Source organism: Colius striatus, chromosome 1, assembly GCF_028858725.1.
Source record: "Colius striatus isolate bColStr4 chromosome 1, bColStr4.1.hap1, whole genome shotgun sequence".
Lineage (NCBI taxonomy): Eukaryota > Metazoa > Chordata > Aves > Coliiformes > Coliidae > Colius > Colius striatus.
The window spans coordinates 158,703,477-158,724,803 of record NC_084759.1 but is presented as its reverse complement, the minus strand read 5'-3'; the positions used below and the strand labels follow the sequence as shown (position 1 = coordinate 158,724,803).

The 21,327-nt window shown below is 42.5% G+C and overlaps 1 protein-coding gene across 2 annotated transcripts in view; it reads left to right on the top strand.

The window, feature by feature from the left end:
- Positions 1–21,327, top strand: part of ELK3 (ETS transcription factor ELK3) — a 39,828-nt gene that overhangs the window by 6,022 nt on the left and 12,479 nt on the right. Inside the window, exon 2 of one of the 2 annotated variants that reach the window (XM_062015239.1) lies at positions 11,198–11,406. The exons of the other annotated variant lie outside the window; for it this stretch is intronic. Within the exon in view, the coding sequence (XP_061871223.1) occupies positions 11,200–11,406 (207 nt within the window). The 5' untranslated portion in view covers positions 11,198–11,199. The remainder of the gene's footprint in view (positions 1–11,197; positions 11,407–21,327) is intronic. 2 annotated transcript variants of the gene reach the window in all.

Below are 21,327 nucleotides of genomic sequence, written 5' to 3'. Positions count from 1 at the left end.
CTCGCTCTGCACAAGTGTCCTTGTAGTCTTCTGTAGCTTTGCTCTAAATTTTGCAATGTCAGGATGTCCTGAGTGTGTGAAGGATACTGCCCGTTCTATGGCTTCCCGGACCCATTTCAGTCACTTCAGTCACATCTGTGTCTCTGCTTGCCAATTCACTACTCAGTATTTGAAGATTCAGAATATAGCTTGTCTAATCTCTGCAAATAGCGATTACTATGTGTTAATGGGTTTTGGCGCTCATACAAACAACGCCCACTTAGTTTCTTCAGCTTGAAAGTGTGCATTTTTTTGTCTCAGTCCTAACTTGAAGATCATTTGAGGTACCAGGAGAGGAAAGCCTACATCTTACACATGGTCTTTTTGTTTCAGCTATTGTTAAATTATATAATGAATCATTTGGTTGTAGTTTTTGTGGTTCTTACCCGTTGTTCAAAATTGATAAAAGCTATGTAAGCACTAACCTAAGTATTAAGTCTTGTTAACAGACTTTTACAAGATGAGTCTTTCTCTGAATTCACAAGTTTGTGTCAAATACACTTTTACTGTAGCGCAGAAAAGAGTAGACTTGGATAACATACTTCATCTAAAGAATCTAAATGTTTTTAATTATGTGTCCTCCTATAAGTTTTTCATCCTCATTTTGCAAAACAGCTGACAGTTCATCTGGAAAACAGATTTCTATTACGGATCCATTTATTTGCCTTTAATGTGGTGACAGCACCTCTTTACTGTATCTCTGTATATTAATCGTGGTTTTTTTTGGTATATGAAGAAAATTGCTCAGATGCATTTCAGTTTAACCTTTTGGAGATTTATGCTAATGACTTACTGGTTTTAAACGTTTATATTGTGGTAATGTTGAGTGGCTTCTGTTGTATCAAGTCACAATACAGCACAAACAAGTTTATAGACTCAAGTTCCACTATCATCTCTTCCCAGTAATTAATGGTAATTAATGAGAAGAAACAATATTTAAAAAGCATTTAGTAAATAAGAACAAATTCCTATTCTGGCTTCATTAGCAAAATATGGATAAAGTTGACCACCTTCAGAGAATTACGTCCATTCTATACTGATATAGCTGAGATGTGAATGTGAGTTTAGGTTCTAGATACAGACCTCTGTGAAGTCTGGTGACTCAAGAGCAACTGGCATGTGTGGTTAGTTTAGCAAACTGGGAGTATGGAATGGGGCTGGTATAGAAAGTATGACTGCAGCTCTCCTTCAGTGCTGCTGCTTCAGTAATGAGGTTCTACCGTGCAAGAGTTTCTAAAACAGAGCAAGTTATCAAGGCTGGATTGATTCTCTGGGAGTAGGGTGCAATAAATGTGACTGCAATCTTGTCCAAGTTGAGGGAGGGATAGAGCCTTAGGCCTTTAGGTATCCCGGGATTTAGTGTACAAATCAAAATAGTGACTGTTACCTATCCTGAGCAGCAGACACACTAGCAAACCCGTTGGTCGCTTCTAAACAGAGACAATCTTAGTGCTTTGTATACAACAAAGTTTGCTGAAATCATTGAAATACTGTCCTGTTTGTCTCTCCTTCATAACCTGCATCAGCCATGAGAGTTAGTTTAAGCATGAGACACAGACAGTACAGGAGAGTAAGAACCAAATATTCTGTCGGCTGAGATCTCATCTATTTTATGATACATTCTGTTGGGTGTTCCAGTGTTTAATGAAACAGTTAGGGGAAATGTTTAAGTGTGACTTTCAGGTTCTTGTTGGTGTAGTAGATAAGTGAATAATGAGATTAGAGTCTTTTGATTGGGTTTCAGTTTAGTTAGTGCATGGTAAGCATACATATCAGAACTTTGATAGGCACTGAGAAAGGAGAATAGCAGATTTCTGAGATTTTGACATGTAGGAGTGATTCTTAATTTATGTTTTTACTGTGAGACCATTGCAAACAGAAATAATAGCATTTAAAGTGAAAAATACAGACCTTGGCTAGTGCCGTGGCTAGTTGCTCATTTTTAATGACTAAGGAACTTACATGCTGGCTTGTGCTCCAGGAACTATTGCAATAGCACAGTTGTTTTGGGAAGAAACTGTCCAGGTAAAATGTCACTACATATATTTAGGTTACCATCTGCTGAATTACGTTACACCATTTTCAGTATAATGTTATGACTGACTTCCATTGCAACGTGAGAATATACAGGTAAGCCTGTATGCTATGTAATAGTTTAATGGCTTGTTTTGCTAATACAGCAAATGCTGAAAAATTCAATCTGCACAGAGAGGGAGCTCTGGCTGCCAGTGGAAGCTGTGATGATCGTGCTGTGATTCAGGTCTCACGGAAATTGCCGGCCACCTCGGTCTGTCTGAACAGAACTCCCAGGACTGCATTTCCTGTCCTTTTGGCCAAGTTCCTCTCTGCTCACTGTATTAAAAAGACCTGCTTGTTTATCTAAGTTTGTAGTCTAGGAAAAATCAGACGAGAGGGGAAGATTAGTTTAAAAATCTGAATGGGAAATGTATTAAAAGCAACATTAGAGATGGTTGATAGCATTGTAAATGCCGTTTAAAATACTAGAGCCACTAGCATAATTTGCAAAGCCATACAGTCTGCTGTCACGAAATTAGAAATTAGAAGAAAAAAGATTAATACTTTGGTTTCAGAAGGGACTACAGATAAGGAAAGAGCATTGATGTCCAATGATAGGACAAGGGGCAGTGGGTATAAGCTGGAACATAAGAGGTTCCAAGGAAACATAAGGAAAAACTTCTTCACTGAGGGTGACGGAGCACTGGCACAGGCTGCCCAGATGGGTTGTGGAGTCTTCTTCTCTGGAGACATTCAAAACCTACCTGGATGAGTTCCTGTGTGATCTAGGTGGTTCTCTTCTAGCAGGGGAGTTGGACTAGTTGGACTAGAGAAGGGACCTTTCAAGGTCCTTTCCAGCCCTTAAGATTTTGTGATTCTGTGATTTACGTTTGGGAGTAGTCATCGTTTGATGTATCAAGTATACTTTCAGAATAGCCACTGTTCCTGGATGCCTTATCCTCTGCCTTCTTCATGCATATTCTTTTTTTCCTGCATATTTTCTCAGAATTTATCAAAGGGACTGTAAGAAATTTCATATAGGACAGTCGAATCATGATCTGTGTCCTAGTGAGGCTGACAAAAGTGTAGGAGATAGTCATATGGGAAAAATAAACATAGAGAGCTGGCTTTGAAAGGAGAAGTCCCTGGGCTTGCAGTGTAGCATACTGCCAGCATGCCACAGATGTGCACCACATGAGCAGGCAGAAAGCCTTGTGAGGAGTCTGTATTCATTTTATGCCTGTCCCAAGGTGAACAGTCGGAGCCATTATGCACTTGTGTAGTTTTGTATACGGCAAGCTTTCGAAACAGTTGAGCAGGTTTTATTTTTTTAAGCCTTTTGCAGGGAAGCAACAAGCCACATTCTCTCCTGCTAAGGGCTTTTACTCCAGTGGGATTAAAACTGTTTCTTGAACTGTGTTCTTACGGAGAATCTGAAAACACTCGTGTTTTAGAGGCGGTGTCATCACACCTCTGCTTGGCAGGCGACCACTCCTTTGTTGTATTAATTTGGAGGTTGCAGAACTTTCTTCCTTTGGACATCTGCCTCAGCCTTTCTTTGACGTAGTTAAAAACATTTAAAACTGCAATCGTTGTTATTACCAAATGTACCTACTGGAAGCATTGCTGGACATGTGTCTGAGTGCTTTCTTTTCTGCAGTGGAACTTGATGTTATCCTATAATATTTTGCTAGATCTTGCCGCTGTCTCTTCTGTGTTGCTCTTAACCACAGGAGTCTGTTTATTTTTTTACATGTGCTGGGCCAGAACAGTGGGTATTCTTGCTTGAGAAAGAGGCCTTTTAAATTATTACTGTAAATAATCTTTTAAATGAGAATATAAAGTTAAAGAGTATTATGCAGGGGTGGCAGAGTAAGCATACCTCATGTGACTCATTAAGCACATCATCCAGCAAAAGCCTCTGTGCCTTCCTGGCACATCCTTAAGCCAGTCTAGGTTTGTGTGGCAACGTTACTATAGTTTTGCAGTAAATCAGAACTTGTATGTTGGGGCACTCTGTAACTTTTTTCTAACGTTTCCACTGGGTGGTGCTGCAGGAATTCCTTTTCTTTTTTTTTCACTTGAATCTGCATTTCCCAGAAAGACGCCTCTAAAATATAATTGGAGGAAGTCCTGATTTAGAAAGTTTTTGCAGTTTCAACACAATGGAAGAACTCGGAGGATGCTCTGGCAGGAAATGTCCTGGTTGCTGGATGTGGAAAAATTACCAGCATTCTGTATCATACACACGGGCAGTTCCCTAAAGTGCCCTGGGTATGGATTGCACCATTAGTCTGATTTATTACCTTGAACAGAGAAAGTTCTGCATCAAGTTAAAACAGGTGTATTTACACACTTAGTCGCGAGCTTATTTTTTCAAGGCCAATTAAGTTAGCAGTAAGATCTCCTTTGATGAGTACTTGAAAACTTTCTGAGTAAACAAATTGATATTTGGTTTTCCTCCTTTTTGGCAGAATCACTGATTTTTCACCGACCACATCCTATTTATCACCCATGAAGCATCTGTGTTGAGAAATCAAGTGTGAGGACTGACTCAGACTTTTGCCTCATTCTTTCAAGTGTTTCTAAGCCAACATTTGGGCAGATTTAGCAGTTGTCTTTAACCTGTCATGATACACTAATTGTTGTACAGATGAATTTTCACTGGAATATGTTACATCTGACTGATTTTTTACTACTCTGGAAAAGTTTCTTTTCTTGACCAGCAAGCACCCTTTTGCTTCTGTAATCAAATGCAAAACAAGTGTGCTTCGCTTTTTTTAATAGAAACCAAAATTTAAAAGGGAAAAAGAGGCCTAGAGGGTTTGTAAGCTGTTCAGCTTCCGATACAGACACTCACTTGAAGACTGTGTTGAAAGTACATATAGGTGAAACGGCTAGAGACCACTTTATTCTGTCTTTTCCCCCTAAATACACTCTTTGGTATTCGTCGTTGTGGAATGGAACTGTTTGGTTAATTTCCCACAGAAGTGTTTTAAAAGTCACCTTACTGTTTAATTTCAGAGCTATTAATATACTTGAAAAATGGGTATGGTTTAGCAAAATCTCAATTTCTAGTATTGAGAAACGGTGGTTTAAGAAAAAAAAACCAAAACAACATGTTCTTTCACATGTTACTGCAGCAGTCATCTCAAGGGTTAATGTGAACCTGAGACACTTAGAAAAATAAAACCAGAGCTGCTATTACAAACTGGGACAGATGTAGGAGGCCAGGTTTCCTGTGGCCCATTTTCCAGTTTCCTGGCTGCAACCTGCAGAAATAAAGGAAGCCGAATGCTAACGTGAATGAGAAGCTAACAATGCCCCCATGTCACGCTGCTCAGAGAAACATGCTGTTGGCCAGAATTAGGATACAAAAGCAGTAAATGGATGTACAAAAAATATATACACGTTTTCCAGAGTTGCCAAAAATGGAGAATAAAAAAAAGGCATCTGTTACAGAGGAGTGCTGTGTGCTTGCAAAAGCGCACGCTTGCCTGTAAGGGAAATGTAAGTGGAGGTGTGTGCCTGCTGTGGTGGGGCATATGAAAAGGAGCTGAATCTTTTGCAGCTGCTTTGGCTACAGGAGGAATCAGTGTTTTCTTCATACTCCAAAGGAAATTAATTTCCCAGCCCTGACTCTGCCTCTTAATCCTTTTCATGTACATGTCTGATCACCAACTCTCTGTGACTACCTATAGTGCATAACATGGACCTAGCACCCTTATGCCTTCTTGATTTAACTGACCTCCACCTGACTCCTTTTCAGCCTCTGGGCTGCCCAGCCAGTCTGTCTCACTCAGCTGTCTGCCCTCTGCCCCAAGTCCCACAACTGGTTTTATAGCTCAGAGTCCCAGATATTCCTCTGCAAACCTTCTAAAGCAACAAGGGGCCGGTTTTGATCGTAGTGCCTGGAAGGATTCCTAGTTCCTTCAGAACCTGTTTGTGATGATTGTCCAAGCAGTATATCTCTATTTTAGAAGGACTGTGGGGGAGCTACTGTGGAGTGAGGAGAAAGAACCCAGGTAGGAAACCCAGAGTATGTGGAAGAATGGAAGAGAAGAACACAGCTGTACTGCAGTTAAATGGAAGCTAAGGACCTCTGTAGAGGGCCCAGATGCCACAGAACTGTTTTCCAACTTTCTGCTTTTTTTTTTAGCTGTTGCTATGCAAGAGTCATGCAAAACTAAATGCCCCAAAGATTATCCTACTTACCTCACAGCTCATGTTGTAAATCTTTCTGATATTGAACTTTTTATTTAGCTAGCTTTGTCTTTGAGCCTCCTGGTTTTCTACTGCCTGGATTTAAGATGGCTTGCTTACTTGTTTTATTTTGCCCAGAAGGTCAATGACTTCATTTATTTATTTATTTATTTGTGGAACTTAATGCAACTTTACTGACATTTTGTCACATGGGTTTTTGTATGTATTGTCTTGGTCAAAAGAAAAAGGTCATGCAACGTGTCTTCATACATCTTAGCCATTTCTAGTGCAGCTTGCATAATGTTTTCATAATGCCTGCTTGTGCTGGTAGAAGTCAGACTTCCTTTAGAGGAAAATCATCTCTTAGATGGTATGCTTTGCTCTGTGGACATCTCTGTCCTTTTCTGTTATTCTCTTCAGAGACAGCTTTCAGTGTTGACTTTGCTGCCCCTCCAAGTTTAGGCATTTCCATGAGTCCCTCCATTCGGTTGAAATGAATAGGGGCAGTATTATCAACACAGGTATTCTGAGTGGCCCTCCTTCCCCTTCAGTGGTCAACTTGTAATGTGATGTGTGGAGATTACATTGTATCACACTGATCATGCAGTTGGCAGGCTGTGTAGGGGAGAGCACACCTTTGGAAGAATGTAAATTGGTAATGCAGATTTAGTGTGGTTACCTGTCACAGCTGCCTGAGAAATGGACTTGCAGCAAACTCACTTCTGAAATATCCTTTTGTTGTCTAACATCTTATTTTCCTGTAGAATTCCTTTTAGCTGTGCCAGTGATTATTTGCATCAGCAGTAGTGGAGCTGATCACAAAATGAAGTGACGAAGCTATTTAGGTCAGGTCAACCTAACAAGTTTTGCTTTACAGCTTAGAAAATATCTTTGAACTGTCAAATGCGTGACATAAATATTTTTAAAAAGGTAAGGTGACAAAACCACGTGTTAAATACATGAAAAAAATAATTGTCTCTTCTTTTTTTTTAATGTAGAATTTTCAATTAGGCTTTCCATGCCACAGAATATATGTTTCTTACATAGATTGGCTTCTGTCATTCTGTACCATAGATGAATATCACTCTAAATAAGTGATACTTTTAAAACTATTTTTCTTCTCATCCATGTAATTCAATATGTAGTTCCTTGTATTATTTATTGCCCAGCATTCAAATGCTGTACAAAGCACAGAAGTAACAGGAATATTTTTTATTACTATTTAATATTAATAAAGAGCTGAAAGAAATGTGAAATATATGCCCTGTAGGAAGTGACCACATCCTCACACCCATTTCTGTCAAATTAAGGCAAGACACCGACTTCACTTAGAGTCAGTGAAAATTCAAAAGAAAATACGCCAATGAAATGTTTTCTGAAGATTTCTGACTCTTTCCAATCATAATTTATAATTACTAATACAGTTAGCACATTTTTGGTTAAATTGGATGTCTTGTAATACACGTGTCATGTTATTCTTTGGGTCTGTCACTCAAATAAGGGACAAGTTAAGCCTTAGTACTATGGGGCCATGCTGGCTTCGGTATTTTGTGGAACTCCAAAATGGTGCCCATAGAGAAAGGCAGATTAATATTTCTGTTGACCTGATTGGAAATTAAATATTTTGCATCAGTTAAAAAATCCTATCACTGCAGGATCTTCGATTTTTACTGTTCCCCTGTAAATCGCATTTTAGGGAATGGAAATGTGATATAAAGACTAATACCAGTTTACAGAATCAGAGGTATGTCATATTTTCATCACTGGGTGCTGAGCACAAAGCTTCTGTTAAATGTAGTTACAGCTGTGAATATTGAGTGCAGCTCAGACCTGCACCCTTGGGTGCTTAGAAGAAAAGGACCATGCAATTAATGATCTACTGAAAATGTAATTTGCGTGATTTGCCTTATGTAGCAATCATATACATACAGTTGTTAGAAAAGCAATATGGGAAGCTTCTTATAGCAACTCGGTGGCATATGGTAGGATGGAGTACAATGCAGAATTGAGCTGATTTTGTCTCATTTCTGTCCAGGCAGACTTGGGCCATATACAGCAGAAGATTAATGCATGTACCAGTTAAGTACATGAATACTGAATTCTGAGGTGTGCAGGTTGTTATAAAGCCTGTTCAAAGCTATGTACTTGATAGTACTTGATGGTAAGGCAACCCAGAGTTGTGAGGCACTGCCTAAATCTAATCCCAACACAGCCATCTGCCCTGGATTCAGCACCCGAAGTGCCCCCCAGAGATTATATGTGTTTCTCAGCCGGTTGAAGAACTAACTGATCACCAAGAACTGAACCACTTTGCAAAAGGCAGCAGTAACTTTTTCTGTAATAACCTTATGGAAGTCACTGGGACAAGTGGTGTGGAGTAAGTGCTGCTGCAGGAGGTTCTCACCGAGGCTTATGATGATCATGCATTGTACATTACACTTGTGGCTGAGTCACCGTGAGACCCACACTCAGCAGATAAAATGGAACCCAAACTGGATCATGTTTTATAAAGGATGAACATCAGAAAACAGGCTCATATACTGCAACATTAGCTTTGACTGTTCTTGGGCAGAGGTGACTGGAGATGGAGGAGACTGCAGAGAAATGTACTTTGCCTTAGGCTCAGTTCTCTGAAGAGAGATGATTGCAGATGGCCCAGAGAAAGATTTAAGACCTGGATGAGAGAATTGCATCTCTGAGCTATTGTACAGTTTCAGGTAGTGTTGGTGAAGTTTGTATAGGTGCTTCTATAACTCTCTTCCATCTTTAATTTCCTCTGCTGAAGTTGTGCTGACAGGTCTTTGTAGCGTGGAACAGCTGTACGCATTTTAATACAATTTTAAAGAAAACTATTGATAAGTTACTTGCAATATTTCAGAGCAAATAAAGTTCTGTTTGTAGGGGCTTTTTTTTTGTTTGGAAGAGTTGTATGATAACAAGCTGAAGGTATGCAGAGCATCACTGTATAATATGTGATGTACAGGAACTAAGATTGTGTTAAAGTAATATGGCTGTATATACTTGCATAGGTTTAGTGAAGTGAGCTGCAACATTTATAAATACTACGAGTACGTATATAGGTGATGCCAGACAAATAGAGATACCTTATTAGTTCTGATGTTATAGATACGTGATCTGTTAAAGATGTCTGTACTTGCACAGATGGTGTAGCTTAAAGGAACTTGACTGTAAAGCTAGTATGCAATTTTCAGGTTTATTTAATTCTAGCTATACATTCTTTTTCTTGCCTTACCCTATGGGGAAAAGGATTTGTGTAAAGTGATAAAAAATGCAACGAAGCAAACACAAACCTTTCAAACTGCCAAGTCGTCCATGTAGGCAGTTCTGCCGCAAGGGTAGGGTGCCCGACAGCCCGGGAAGGTGTCAGGGAGAGAGAGCTCATCTTGTCCATGGCCTTCAGATGGGATTCTCGGAGCAGTGAGGCAGGGCGAAGAAAACCATCATTAATTCTGCCAGCCCTTGTTCGGCCACTCTACTTAGAAATTGTTGGGACCAAAACAGAGGCCCACGATCTGTTTTGCTGTACAACTCTTGCCCACGTTCCGTGGCGGCCTGTAGCGGGGGGTGCGTGGCGAGGCGGAGGCCCATGGGCCTGCGGAGGCCTGCGGCGGGCGGGCAGGGGCCGCGTGCCCTCTGCTGGCCAGCGCGCCCGGGGACGCCTCGCCCGGCCCGCAGCCGCCGGCCGGCCGCCGGCTTGCTTAGGTAAAGGCAAAAATACCCGTTCTTAGAGGTACAAAGAGCAGTCGCGTCGTAATTCACCCCAGTCACTTAACTCTGTCGCAGCGGTGTCTGCATTGGTTAGGCAAAACACGCCCACATTAATTACCAGGAGACGCCAAGAAAAAATAGTTTGGTACATAGAGTTGACATACTAAGGCTGGACCATAGTAGTGGAGGGAAATCTCAGATTATGGTTTAAAAGATCTGGTTTTAGCTACGTCTTCATTAAAATAATAAATTGTCTTCGGTGTTAGCGCTCCCAAGCTTTAAGTTGGGGGTATGCCTGTGCTGAGTGGAATACAGTTCATCCTTCTACTGCAGTGCCTAAAAAAAAGAGATTTATTTTAGGGGAGGGCTCAGCAGCACAAGCAGTTAACAGAGAAAAAAAAAAAATCAAACAACCTTACCAGAGAAAAAAACAACCTTTGAAGTGAGGCTCCAACACTGTTAAAAATATTCCTAGTGCTCAGTCATACATATGATAATGAAAGGAAAGGTCCCTGTTAGAGAAAGGTTCAGGGTAAACATCACTTTACTGTGCTCAAGTGTACTGAACTTTCAGCATTTCTGAAAAATAGATAATATCTTTGCAGCTATTTCAATTGGCAAACAGAAGCAGCAAGAGACGATTCAGACTCTGGAAGAAACAAAATAGACAAGGACCATGTGACAGGGAAAGGGAGGTGAGTGTGGTGGGAGAGGGAAAGAGTGTGGTTTCTGGTCGTCTAACCAAAGGCAACTGCTCTGGTCTTGCCTTTCCCTCTATCATAGTCACATATCCAAACAAGTTCAGTATGCATCTTATAACAGTGAACAGCATTTTTGGGGCTCATTTGAGTGGATAGTTACATCAAGTCGTTTCCTCCCCATCCCATATATTCCTTTGAAGGACGGTTACATTGAAGACAGTAACTGGAATTGATCCTGTACCATGTGAACTATGCAGGCAGTGCTTTTCAGAATACTTACTCTATGTTGTGTGTGCCTTCAGAAAATAGCAGTGGAAAAAATACTGACACAGGAGTGCAAGACCTGTAGGTTGTGTAGATATTTGGCTGTAAACTATGTAGTAGCTTCCTTTGCTCAGTTGTGTAGGAGGACTCTTAACACAGAGCTTTATTACTGAAGTGAGCATTTGGTGGAACACCTGCTCCCAAATGGTTTTTTTCACACTGTTGCTCTCCTTTGTCCCTTGTAGGTATGGAGAGTGCAATCACTCTGTGGCAGTTCCTTTTGCAGTTGCTGCTAGACCAGAAACATGAGCACCTGATTTGCTGGACGTCTAATGATGGCGAATTCAAGCTACTCAAGGCAGAAGAAGTGGCTAAGCTGTGGGGACTCAGAAAAAACAAAACTAATATGAATTATGACAAGCTGAGCCGAGCGCTCAGATACTATTATGACAAGGTAAATTTTGTTATTCTCATGCAGACTACGAAAATAGAAACACTACCGTTTAATATTTCACCTCTATGTGGAAGCTATTAACAAATTCCTCTAACTAGTTTTTACTACAGACAACAGTATTGAAGGCAGTCACAGTGGAGGTAAGGTGGCAGATAAAAGATGCACTGGAAAACAGTCCATGTCCCATTTCCTGAGGAGGGGAGGTTTTGACCCAGGTTTCCACTTACTGATGCTTTCATGTGTTTATTCATTTGGCTACCCAACATTTTCTGTAGCTTTTGACCACAATAAAATAACTGTTGATAACGGAGAACTGTTTGATTATTACAGCCTGCATAGGATCTTGTGGAGTGCAGGGAGGTGGTTGAAAGCAGTGATCGCTGTGATGCAGCAGGCAGAGTGACAGCTTTACCAGCAGATATCGCCAGTGTCAGAACAAACCAAAGATGAACAGGCAACTCCACAGCATAGAGGGCGGGATTGAGTTTTCACGGTTTTCGTGGGACACACCTTTTGGAGCACAGAGCCTTTTGGCTTGTACTTCAGCCAGTCTTGCCCAAGCTTTCTATGGTTGTACTGAGTCCTGATTTGTTAGATGGAGATACAGCACTAAAACACTTTTACAGTTACATCTGTGCGCTATTACCTCAGCAGGATCTCACTGTAACCATTCCTTTGTTAATGCTCAGTGGTTTTAAGAGTTTGGGGGATTTTCTGCTATGCCACTGTAGGACAAAATTTGTATTAGCTTCAAGAGCAGTCCAGATTATATTGTTGCAGTCATTTAATTACCAGAAGTATATATGACAGAGAGCACTAATATGATGTGAAACGTGAGTGAAAGTGCAGAGTAAGAGTAGCAAACAGAGAAAAGCAGTTGGTCAGATGGTGGATGTCAAAGCAGGGATAGTGTTTGTGTTCATTTGCCAAGGCAGCAGTCTCATGCTGAGCTCATCTCAGGTAAAGACCGCGTTTGCTGTAGAATGTTAAATTTACTCACACTTATCTTCTGGGTATCTCAAGTGAAATATGTCTGTTGAAGTTTGATAGAACTACCAAAACCCAAGGAGTCAGCACAGTTTAGGCAGCAACATTGTAACTGGCAGGCTGTGGTTGTTTGCCTGGTTACAGGCAGATAGTGTAGGCATACATGTCGTGTGGGGCTGTTGGCTGTTGAGAGCTCCACTTGCAACCTCTTTATTTAAAACTGAGGCCTAAAACAGTAGCAAATTGAAGATAATAATCTGGAGCTATTTAAATCACTCACCTTGCTTCTGCTGTTCAGTCGTCGTGAGCATGCCCACAATCTAGAACAGGTCAGTAGAAGTTACAGGTAGCTAAAATGAAATTTCTGCGTTATAGTGAGAGTTCATAAAGTCATTGTCAGTCTCCTGAAACTATCCTTGACTTTGGCATTTAGTCCTTGGCCTTATTCTTAATCACAAAGCAAGGTGGCAACAGAGAAAACAAAAATGAGAACAGGGAGGAACCAGGATATGCATTAGATTTCTAAAACAATATTTGAAGGGAATCTGTCAGATGCGTCAAGATACTCAAAGGAAAAAAGAACACAAATGTGGAGGTGATAAAATATGTTACATATTCACCTCTCTCAATTTCTCCATCCTTTTTTGGATGAACATTATATTGGTTTTACTAATTAATGTAAAATCTTCTCAGGATTAGTTACCCCTAAATGTTTTGTTTTATTTACATAATCTATCTAGCCTAATTTAATAGATTTTACTATTTCCTATATTCTTGAAGCTTAAAAAGAAGGACTGTTACAGAAAAATGTCATGGTCATGCTTAGTGGTCTGTTCTCATCTTGATTTTCAGGAAAGGTGGTGAGATGAGATTATACAGCAAGTAACACCAGCGTTCAGCACAGTTATGGCACGTTTGCTGCCTGCACGAGGCAGAGGAAACTAGATATCGTTGCTGAACTGAGCTCAGAGTACTGTTGTTGTGTATTATTTGTAGCACACTAATTCTTGAAGGGCACAGTGGTGCATCCAGGCTAACAAGCAATCAAAAAGCATGCTGTCTGCAAATTAACTGTGCACAATTTGGTGATCAGACTTTTCATTACTCACCCTGGAATTTGGAAAGACTCTTCCTCTCCTGGAAGAATTTTTAGTTTCAGATTTAGAGCTGTAACTTGTGCAATGAAATGATTTTAGCATTTTGTCCACTAGAAGTCAGATTTTTCCACTGAACGTGTTTCAAAGGTGGCCTGGCTGAGAAAGCACAAAAGGGTTCAGAGACAACAGTGCAGCGGCTGTTCCAAGCGGTTGATGCGATGAATTCCCCTTCACTATGTGCTAAAAAGGCTTCTGCTCAGCATTGGGAAGCTCACTTTGTTCAATGACTCCAGCCCCTCTGATTATAAACTTGGCTGGGATCAATGGAGACAGAGCATGTGCTGGTGAGTGAGCAGCGTACCCAGGCAGAGCCCAAATACACAGCGACTGACCAAATACACGGCGACTGAACAGACATCCTGTAAAAACAAGAGACGAGATATTTGTAGCACTTGTCGGGGGAGATCGCTCTGATCTCTCCAAATCAGTGGAAGACAATGGATCTTACTTGAGACTCCCTCTCTTCTTTTATCCTTTAACCTTTTTTTTTGTGCTGTTTTCAGTTGCCCCCCCAGCACGCACACACCTTTGTCATCTGTTTGGTTTCTGCTCACGCAGCATCTGCCAGAGGAATGGTTGTACAGTTTCCTCACAGGGGCTCTGGCTGAGGTGACTGCTTGCTGTTCTTACAGCTGCTTCCTCCAGTCGTGTGCCCTCTTCTGTCTGCAAATTTTAATCTAGACATGGCAGAAGGATTTTGGCCATTTTTTTCCTAGGAGTTCTGCAGCCCAGTGGAGGTTGTAGATCCTAGAGGGAGAGAAGAAAAGCTCTTTATTCCACATGTATTGTGATCAGGGTTTGAACCCCAAACCAAAACCAGGGCTATTGCTAATTGAATTGAAGGAATAACTCCTTTAACAGAAAACAATGGGAGCTTCCCAGTGCCCGTGGGGGTGTGGTGTGTCATGTTGGTTCCCAGGCAGTGGAGAAAGGCAGGTGATGAGGAGAGTGCAGAGGGACAGGGGAGCTTGCTGCAGGTTTTGAAATGTGAGAGATACTGGCATAACATAGCAGATAGTGAATCCGACTAGGCTGTCAGGGAGTGCTCAGCAGTGGGTTCAGTTCTAAACATCTCTGCCTTCAGTTCAGACTATACCGTGTAGCACTGAACGAGGAGAAGTCAAAGAGGGAAAAGGGAAGGCTCCTTGGCATTCTTCTTTCCCTTCAGCAGAACAAAAAGGGAAGGGCTAGTGAGGGGAAAGAGCCTTTAAGATTTTAGCACTCCTCTCACCTCGACCATTGAGCAATTTGTGGGATAAGCCAAGAACTGTCTAGGCTCTGAGGTAGCCTTAAGGAGTCTTCTTGACATCCTTCTCCCCTCCCTTGCCATTGGCAGCTGGATGTGCTGAGGCAGATGGGATGCTCACAGAGCAAACGGGATAACCACTTTGCTGCAGTCTGGGGAGTGGCAGCCCAAAGGGCAAGAGGCAGAACTCCGGACAGGACCCAGTTTGGGTTGTGGGATTATCAACAGGGACTTGTCTACTTCCAACCCAAATGATCTGGCAACTTGTGAGTTTGAGGCAAAGGGCAGTGATTTTTTTTTTAGAAACAATGGTGGCACATGAGCTGGGCCTTCCTTTTCTGGGCTGCCCTCTCCTGCTGCTGCGTGCCCCTGACAGTAACTGAGCTACTGCTTTGCGGCTTGGCTTTGAAATTATTCACCGTGGAGAAACAAAAACTGATCACTGGATAAATGGAGGTTTATGAGCTCTGCCATTTTGCTTGAGGGGAGCACTGGCTTGTTAAAATTCATCATCTGATTCATCTGAACTTAAAAGTAAATTAATCCCAGTACTGGAGAAATATATGACAATTAGGACAAGTTCCTTAGCCTGGCTTTGACAGCAAGCATGGCTTGCTCTTGAGGCTGATGGCTAGATTTATGTTAAATTCACATTGAAAACACCCCAGGAAATGTAGAGTGTAGCAAGCCTTGATTGTAATTTGCTACTGTGATTCTGGTTGCTAAAGGTTTGTAGATAATAAGACTTCCCATTTTTTGTTTCATTTGTTACCCAAATTGCCCTCCCTGTTTTTTGTTTAACGTATTTCTCCTGCTGCCTCAACAGAGCAGCAGAACAGATGACAGATAGCACTGAGGAAAGGCATCCTGCGCTCTCCCTACCTACAGCTTCAGCAGCATGTCCATCATGTCACACTCTTCTGCCAGTCAGAAATCTCTTGTAATGCTTTCAGGCAAGGAAACCCTTCACATCTGTTCCCACGCAGAGCGCTTTATCTTGATGTGTAGAACTGAAATACCTTCATAATTAGAACTAGTAGGTTTCTTTTCAGTGAAGTTGCCCAGTTACTTTGTTTTTCCGATAGCTGTAATGACAGATAGCTTTTGGAGGCCTCTAGAGGTTTCAGGACTGCTAAAGATCCTCATTAATATTTCAGGATGACACCATGAGAGGAAAGGCTGTGAGTTTTCCCCATGAGGTTTGGGGGTTTTTTGAGGGAAGGAGGCCAAATCCAGGAAATAACATACAGATACCAATATTAATAGGATGTACCAGTTGTGGGAGTTGAGCCCTCAGAAGTTGGGAAATGCAAGAATCACAGTTCCCTGGGTAACCTTAATGTTTGCATGAGTTATGCTGCATCTTTAATTACACAGTCACATGCGGTTGCGATGAGCAGCTATTCAGTGTTTTTGCATCCTCTCTGAACAGTATGTGGCCCCAGGCTTTACTCAGTGAGTCCTATTCAATCTCTGCTAAAGACTGAATAAATCATTTTCGTTTCAGTTGGTGGCTGCCTGCTTGTTTCGATGGGTTGGCAGCATGATGTGTAGCATATAAATAACACTGGCTTCATTGTGCTTGTTGTGGTGCAGGGGACAGAGCTTCTCAGGTGCTCTCAGGATTCAGAGGTGCCTGTGGCTTTCTCTCCCCTCCCATAACAGGTCTGATCCAGTAGCCTGGTTACTGGTTCCTGGGTTTAGTGCCCAAGTGTGAATGGCAGCATGGAAAGATTGTTTTAGGAATAGGGTTCTTCTCCTGCTTGCTCTGCTTACAGGGTATAAAGTGGTAACAGAAACTACTGTTTGACTTTTGGGAAGGTCTTCTCTTGAGTTTCCTCAGGGGAAATGGAATATTGCAATGAAACAATAGCTGTGTCATGGTGCTACAATACCAGCTGTACGTTTCGTAGTGGCACAGGTAAGAGGTGTTCTAAGGAAATACTTGAAAGAGCATTGGAAAAGAGCTTTCTGGAGAATTGGAAGGAGCTTCTTGCAAGAGCGGTGTGGAGGTCAAGAAGGTGCTCGTCTGAAGTGGCATGAAAGTGATTATTGAGTGCTGTCCTTATGGAAAGATGGGAGTGAAGAATTTCATACTCACTGAGGGGATGGGTAGAGGAGAAAACTCAGGAACTGTCCCCCACCAAAAGGAGTGACAAATAGTTGGTGTTTAATGCGAGAGGGACACCCAGTGAAGGCTGCAGAGAGAGCAGCTAAAGGTCCCAGCCAGAGGAACAGCTTTTGCCTTCCAAGTGGAGCTGAGTGAGGAAAGACTGAAAACCATCAAATGAGAGCCTTGTGCTTCCACAGGTCAGTACAGGCACACGATCTAGTAGCTCCTGTGCCTCCATCCAAAATGTCACAAAATCTAGCTTCTGTGCACACAGGATAAGAAGCATAAGGGCATCAAGTGTGATGTTAACCGACCTTGCCTGCCTGCACATGCTGATGTAAACATGCGCCTCATTTTTTTGCTCAAACCATGCAGCCACAGGTACCTCTTGTCAGTTTACATACTTCAGATACTGGAGTGTGAGCAGTCCTCACTCTGAGCAGGATTCCCAACAGCTAGAGGCAGCCTGGCTCCCTCCCCATATTGTCGTGTGAGGAATTAATAGCCTAAGTGTCCCTACACATGTTGCATCCCTTGGTACTCTTGGAGACATGGAGCTTGCAACACATCCAAATGGGAGTTAAGTGCAGCAGTTACAGCTTTAGTCCTTCCTTTCCAAGCAGGAATGTTTACTATCCACAGACAAGTTTGTCCTATTTCTGCCACAAATGTTGAGATCAGGCACCCTGATTATAGGTCGCTTCCTGGGAGGAAGAAAAAATTTCCACTGTGGTCTTCTTGCCTCTGAGGTGCCTTGTCAGTCTGAAGTTCAACTAGGGGCTGGGTCCTATTTCCCAACTCAGTCCTCTGAGTGGCTGCTGCAGGCAGCAGACTTGCTAGCTAACAGGTTTGAGCCAAGCCACTAAAATCCTTATGTCACGCTGGTAGTATGCTTACACCTTAGCTCCAAGTGGCTCAAACAGGGATTAAGAGTCGGAGCAGATGAAAGTGAAACACATGTGACAGAAGAAATGAAGTGTGAGTTGCAACAATGCACAGGAAAACTCGGAAGGAAAATGGAGAGAAAGAAAACGAGAGCTTGTGTGCCGTTGAGATGGGCAAACAGCTCCTGTGTATTTTGGGAAGGCTTCCAGAAGTAGTAGTGCATACGTGTAATTGACACAGAACCCCCCAGACACATTCTAGGCTGGTTTAAGCTGCAGGGGAAACCAAGCCACCCAGCCTTTGGCACCAGGCTCAGCCGACTGCTCTGTGGAGAAGGACAGGGGGAGAGACCTGTCTCTGCAGCAGGTGATTCCCAGCACTTGGGTAAGGCTGGCTTTGGAGGTGCTCATGAAGCACGTGTCTAAAGTGATGTGCGTAAGCCTGAGCTGCCTGACACAGCTGCTGTGCCAGAGCAGATGGCAGGCAGTGCCATACCCAGCTCCTGTCAGCAGCTTTCAAAGCAGCGTGAGATGAGGTGGTCATGTTTGCTACAGTCACTGGTTTATAGTTTTATAGAGTGAGGAAGGAGGAGGGGAAGTGTAAAGTGTTGAAATAAGGAACAATCAAGAAGCCAACAGAAGAGGGGCATTCCCAGCTCCCTGCCCTCTTTTTAAATGTCAGAGTGTTGTCTTTCGATAAGACTTTTTTAAACTGTTGAACTGGAGCCCCTGCTCCTGGCCTGGTTGCCCAGTTCTCCTCCCCAGCAGCTACCTGGCCCAGAAGTTGCCTTCCCTGGCAGCACAGCCCCAGAGCTCCCTGCAGCCCTGGCCAGCAGACACTAGCAATCATGGCAAGCTTGGTCACAAGGGGATGTACCTAGGAATTTCAAACAACAGAAAAAAGGGCTAAATGTGCACATGTACTTCACTGTCCTGCTACCAAGCAAGTGGTCTCTAGTCTCCTTGCAAATGTTGTCCTTAATATAAGGAAGCCTTTGCCTTTTCAAACTGAGATTGGAGAAACCCCTGTTTGTCATGATGCCTGTCACTGTCATCTGTGTCTTGAACCATCATTCACAGCTAAGAGCAGTTCTGACAGATCACTGAAGTGGTGGCAAAAAATAAGCAGCTTTTTACCTTCAATTATTTGTTTAAAAAAATTGGAGAAGTGTTTCAGAGGCACTCAATTCATTTATGTCCTTCTTTTCTCTTACACGCTGAGGGAGATTTCCTCAGGCTGCCCATTTAAGAGAAGCCTTCAAAGTGCTCCAGGGATCTGCCCTTGAATCCTTTTCATCTCCAGCCATCGTTAAGTAGGCCTTTGCTGCAGGCTTAGGGAGTTGGAGGAGCCACGCTGAGAGAACTTCTTAAAATACAACTATATTTCATAATCACAGAATCTTAAGGGTTGGAAGGGACCTCGAGAGATCATCTAGTCCAACCCCCCTGTTAACAGGGGAATATAAACTCACCAGACAGTTTTGTTGCCTTTTATAGGAATGTTCCCCTATTTCAAGCACCACTGTAAAAGGGCTACTCTTCAATATGTTTAATCTTTTTCTGCTGGGGCGGGGGGACGTCACATTTTCCAAGTAAGATCTCAGTTGCCAGTGCTTGATGAAAACAGTAACTCAAAGCTGCCAGCAGCAGAGGGGACGTATCGTTTCAAATTAAAATACATATATTAAGGATAGAAACCAAAATCCAGTTGGGGTGTTTCTTTTCCTGTGTGACTAGCTTGGAGGTTTTGCCTTTTTGGAGAAGAATGTAACATTGAGAGTACAGAAACAGTGTGTCCATGTAATGGACCAAAAAGAAAAAGTCGTGGCCAAGCCCAAAGTGACGGGAATTAAACCTCATGCAGACTGAGATCCTGTGGGCTACCTCCACGTCCTGAACTTTTAGAGGGCAAAAAGAGGCGTTGCAGGATGTGCCAGGTGGGTAGAAATGCTGCACGGTTCAGCATGGAAAAGAGCAATTTTGTGCTTTTAGTCAGAGCTCGCTGAATTTCATTCTCTTCCTTGCTACACATCCCTGTTATCAACTTGGGAAACAACTTTCTCCATTTGTGCCGTGGCTCCTGACCTGTGAAGAAAAGCTACATCTCAGGGCTCTTTGTAGGATTCATTTTGTATTCAGGAAGGTGCCTGAATGAAATGCCTGGGTGTCCAGACAGGTGAATTACAGAGTGCGGTAGCTCAGCTGAAAGACAGAAGAGGATCCAATACCTCTTCAAAGTGCAGAGTTTTCTTTCTTAAAATGAGTTGTGTCAAAAAAAACCAGGTGTAGGATGGGCACTGCAAACCCCCAGCACTAGGCACTGTCCAGATATACACAGGTATATTTGTGTTCCATTTTCTTTCTTTTTTTTTTTTTTGTTTTTCAGTCAATTTAACAAATATTTCTTCTGCTGATCCCAGACTCTGTGGTATAATGAAAAGCAGATTTCTATGAATAGTGTAAATATTTAGATTTCCATATATACAGCAAAGCAAATGTCTTTTTGCAGAGTATCAGCTGGAGGTGCTGCAGACTTTCTGCACTAAAGAGAAGCTCCTTGGAAAGGGTTTTTCAGAGGTGACTTAAAGAGAAACTCTCAAAAGGAGAGAAGCCACTATGGAAATGTCAGGAAATACTGCTTCTTGTTCTCCACAGCACTTGGCTCAGGGTGGTAAACGTTCCAGTCCTTTTCCTAGGCCAGGCCAGCCCATGGTGCCACAGAGTGCCTGTGCGGGGGCTCTCACCCCACTCCTGCAGGAGCCCCACACGTGTGTCAGAGCAGGAAACATACCTGGGTTTGCAGGAGGAGTGCCAGGGCTGGGAACAGGACCATTGTGAAAGATTTCAGTTTCAATTTTGAAGTGAATCAGTGCTTTCCATAAAAGGGACACTTTTATTATGTCAACTGTGAAGAAAAAGAGAAATAGTTCAACAAACCTTCGAGAGGTTTGGGGTTTTTTTCAATAATTGATTTCTGTAGTCAATTTTGACTGATGAAAACCTTCTGCCTGCACCTTGAGCCTAGTGCAAACCTGGAGATAGCACGAGGGACACAGCAGGAGACAAGTACTTTCCAACCCATGTGAGTGATTGCATTTGACATGGACATAGTTCATACCTGTTGACAAGGACAGTTGTCATGATCAGCCTGGGTCAGTCCTTCTGCATGCTGTTAGGAAGAGAGAGTAAACAACTGGAGCAGGGAGGTTGAGGTGGTTTTGTACCTTGCAGACATTCTGTGAGCATTTCATACTCTGGGTAGTTGGTGTCAGTTTTGGGAGGCGTAAGTGAAGGAGTTGGCCTTCATTGTGAAATGGAAATGGTGGCATAGCTTGAGTCTGCAAGGCAGAAGGATTGTTTTTACTGGGAAGAAAAACATTCCCAGTCTACCTGAGAGGAAGCAGGAGGAAAACAGCGCACCAGCTGGTCTTCATCACCTAGTAATGGTGATCTAGGCACTCAGAGGAGCAGGAACAAGGAGTGGTCTCTGTGGCTGAGCAGAGGTATGGGAATGAGCCAAGGATGAGATGCGTT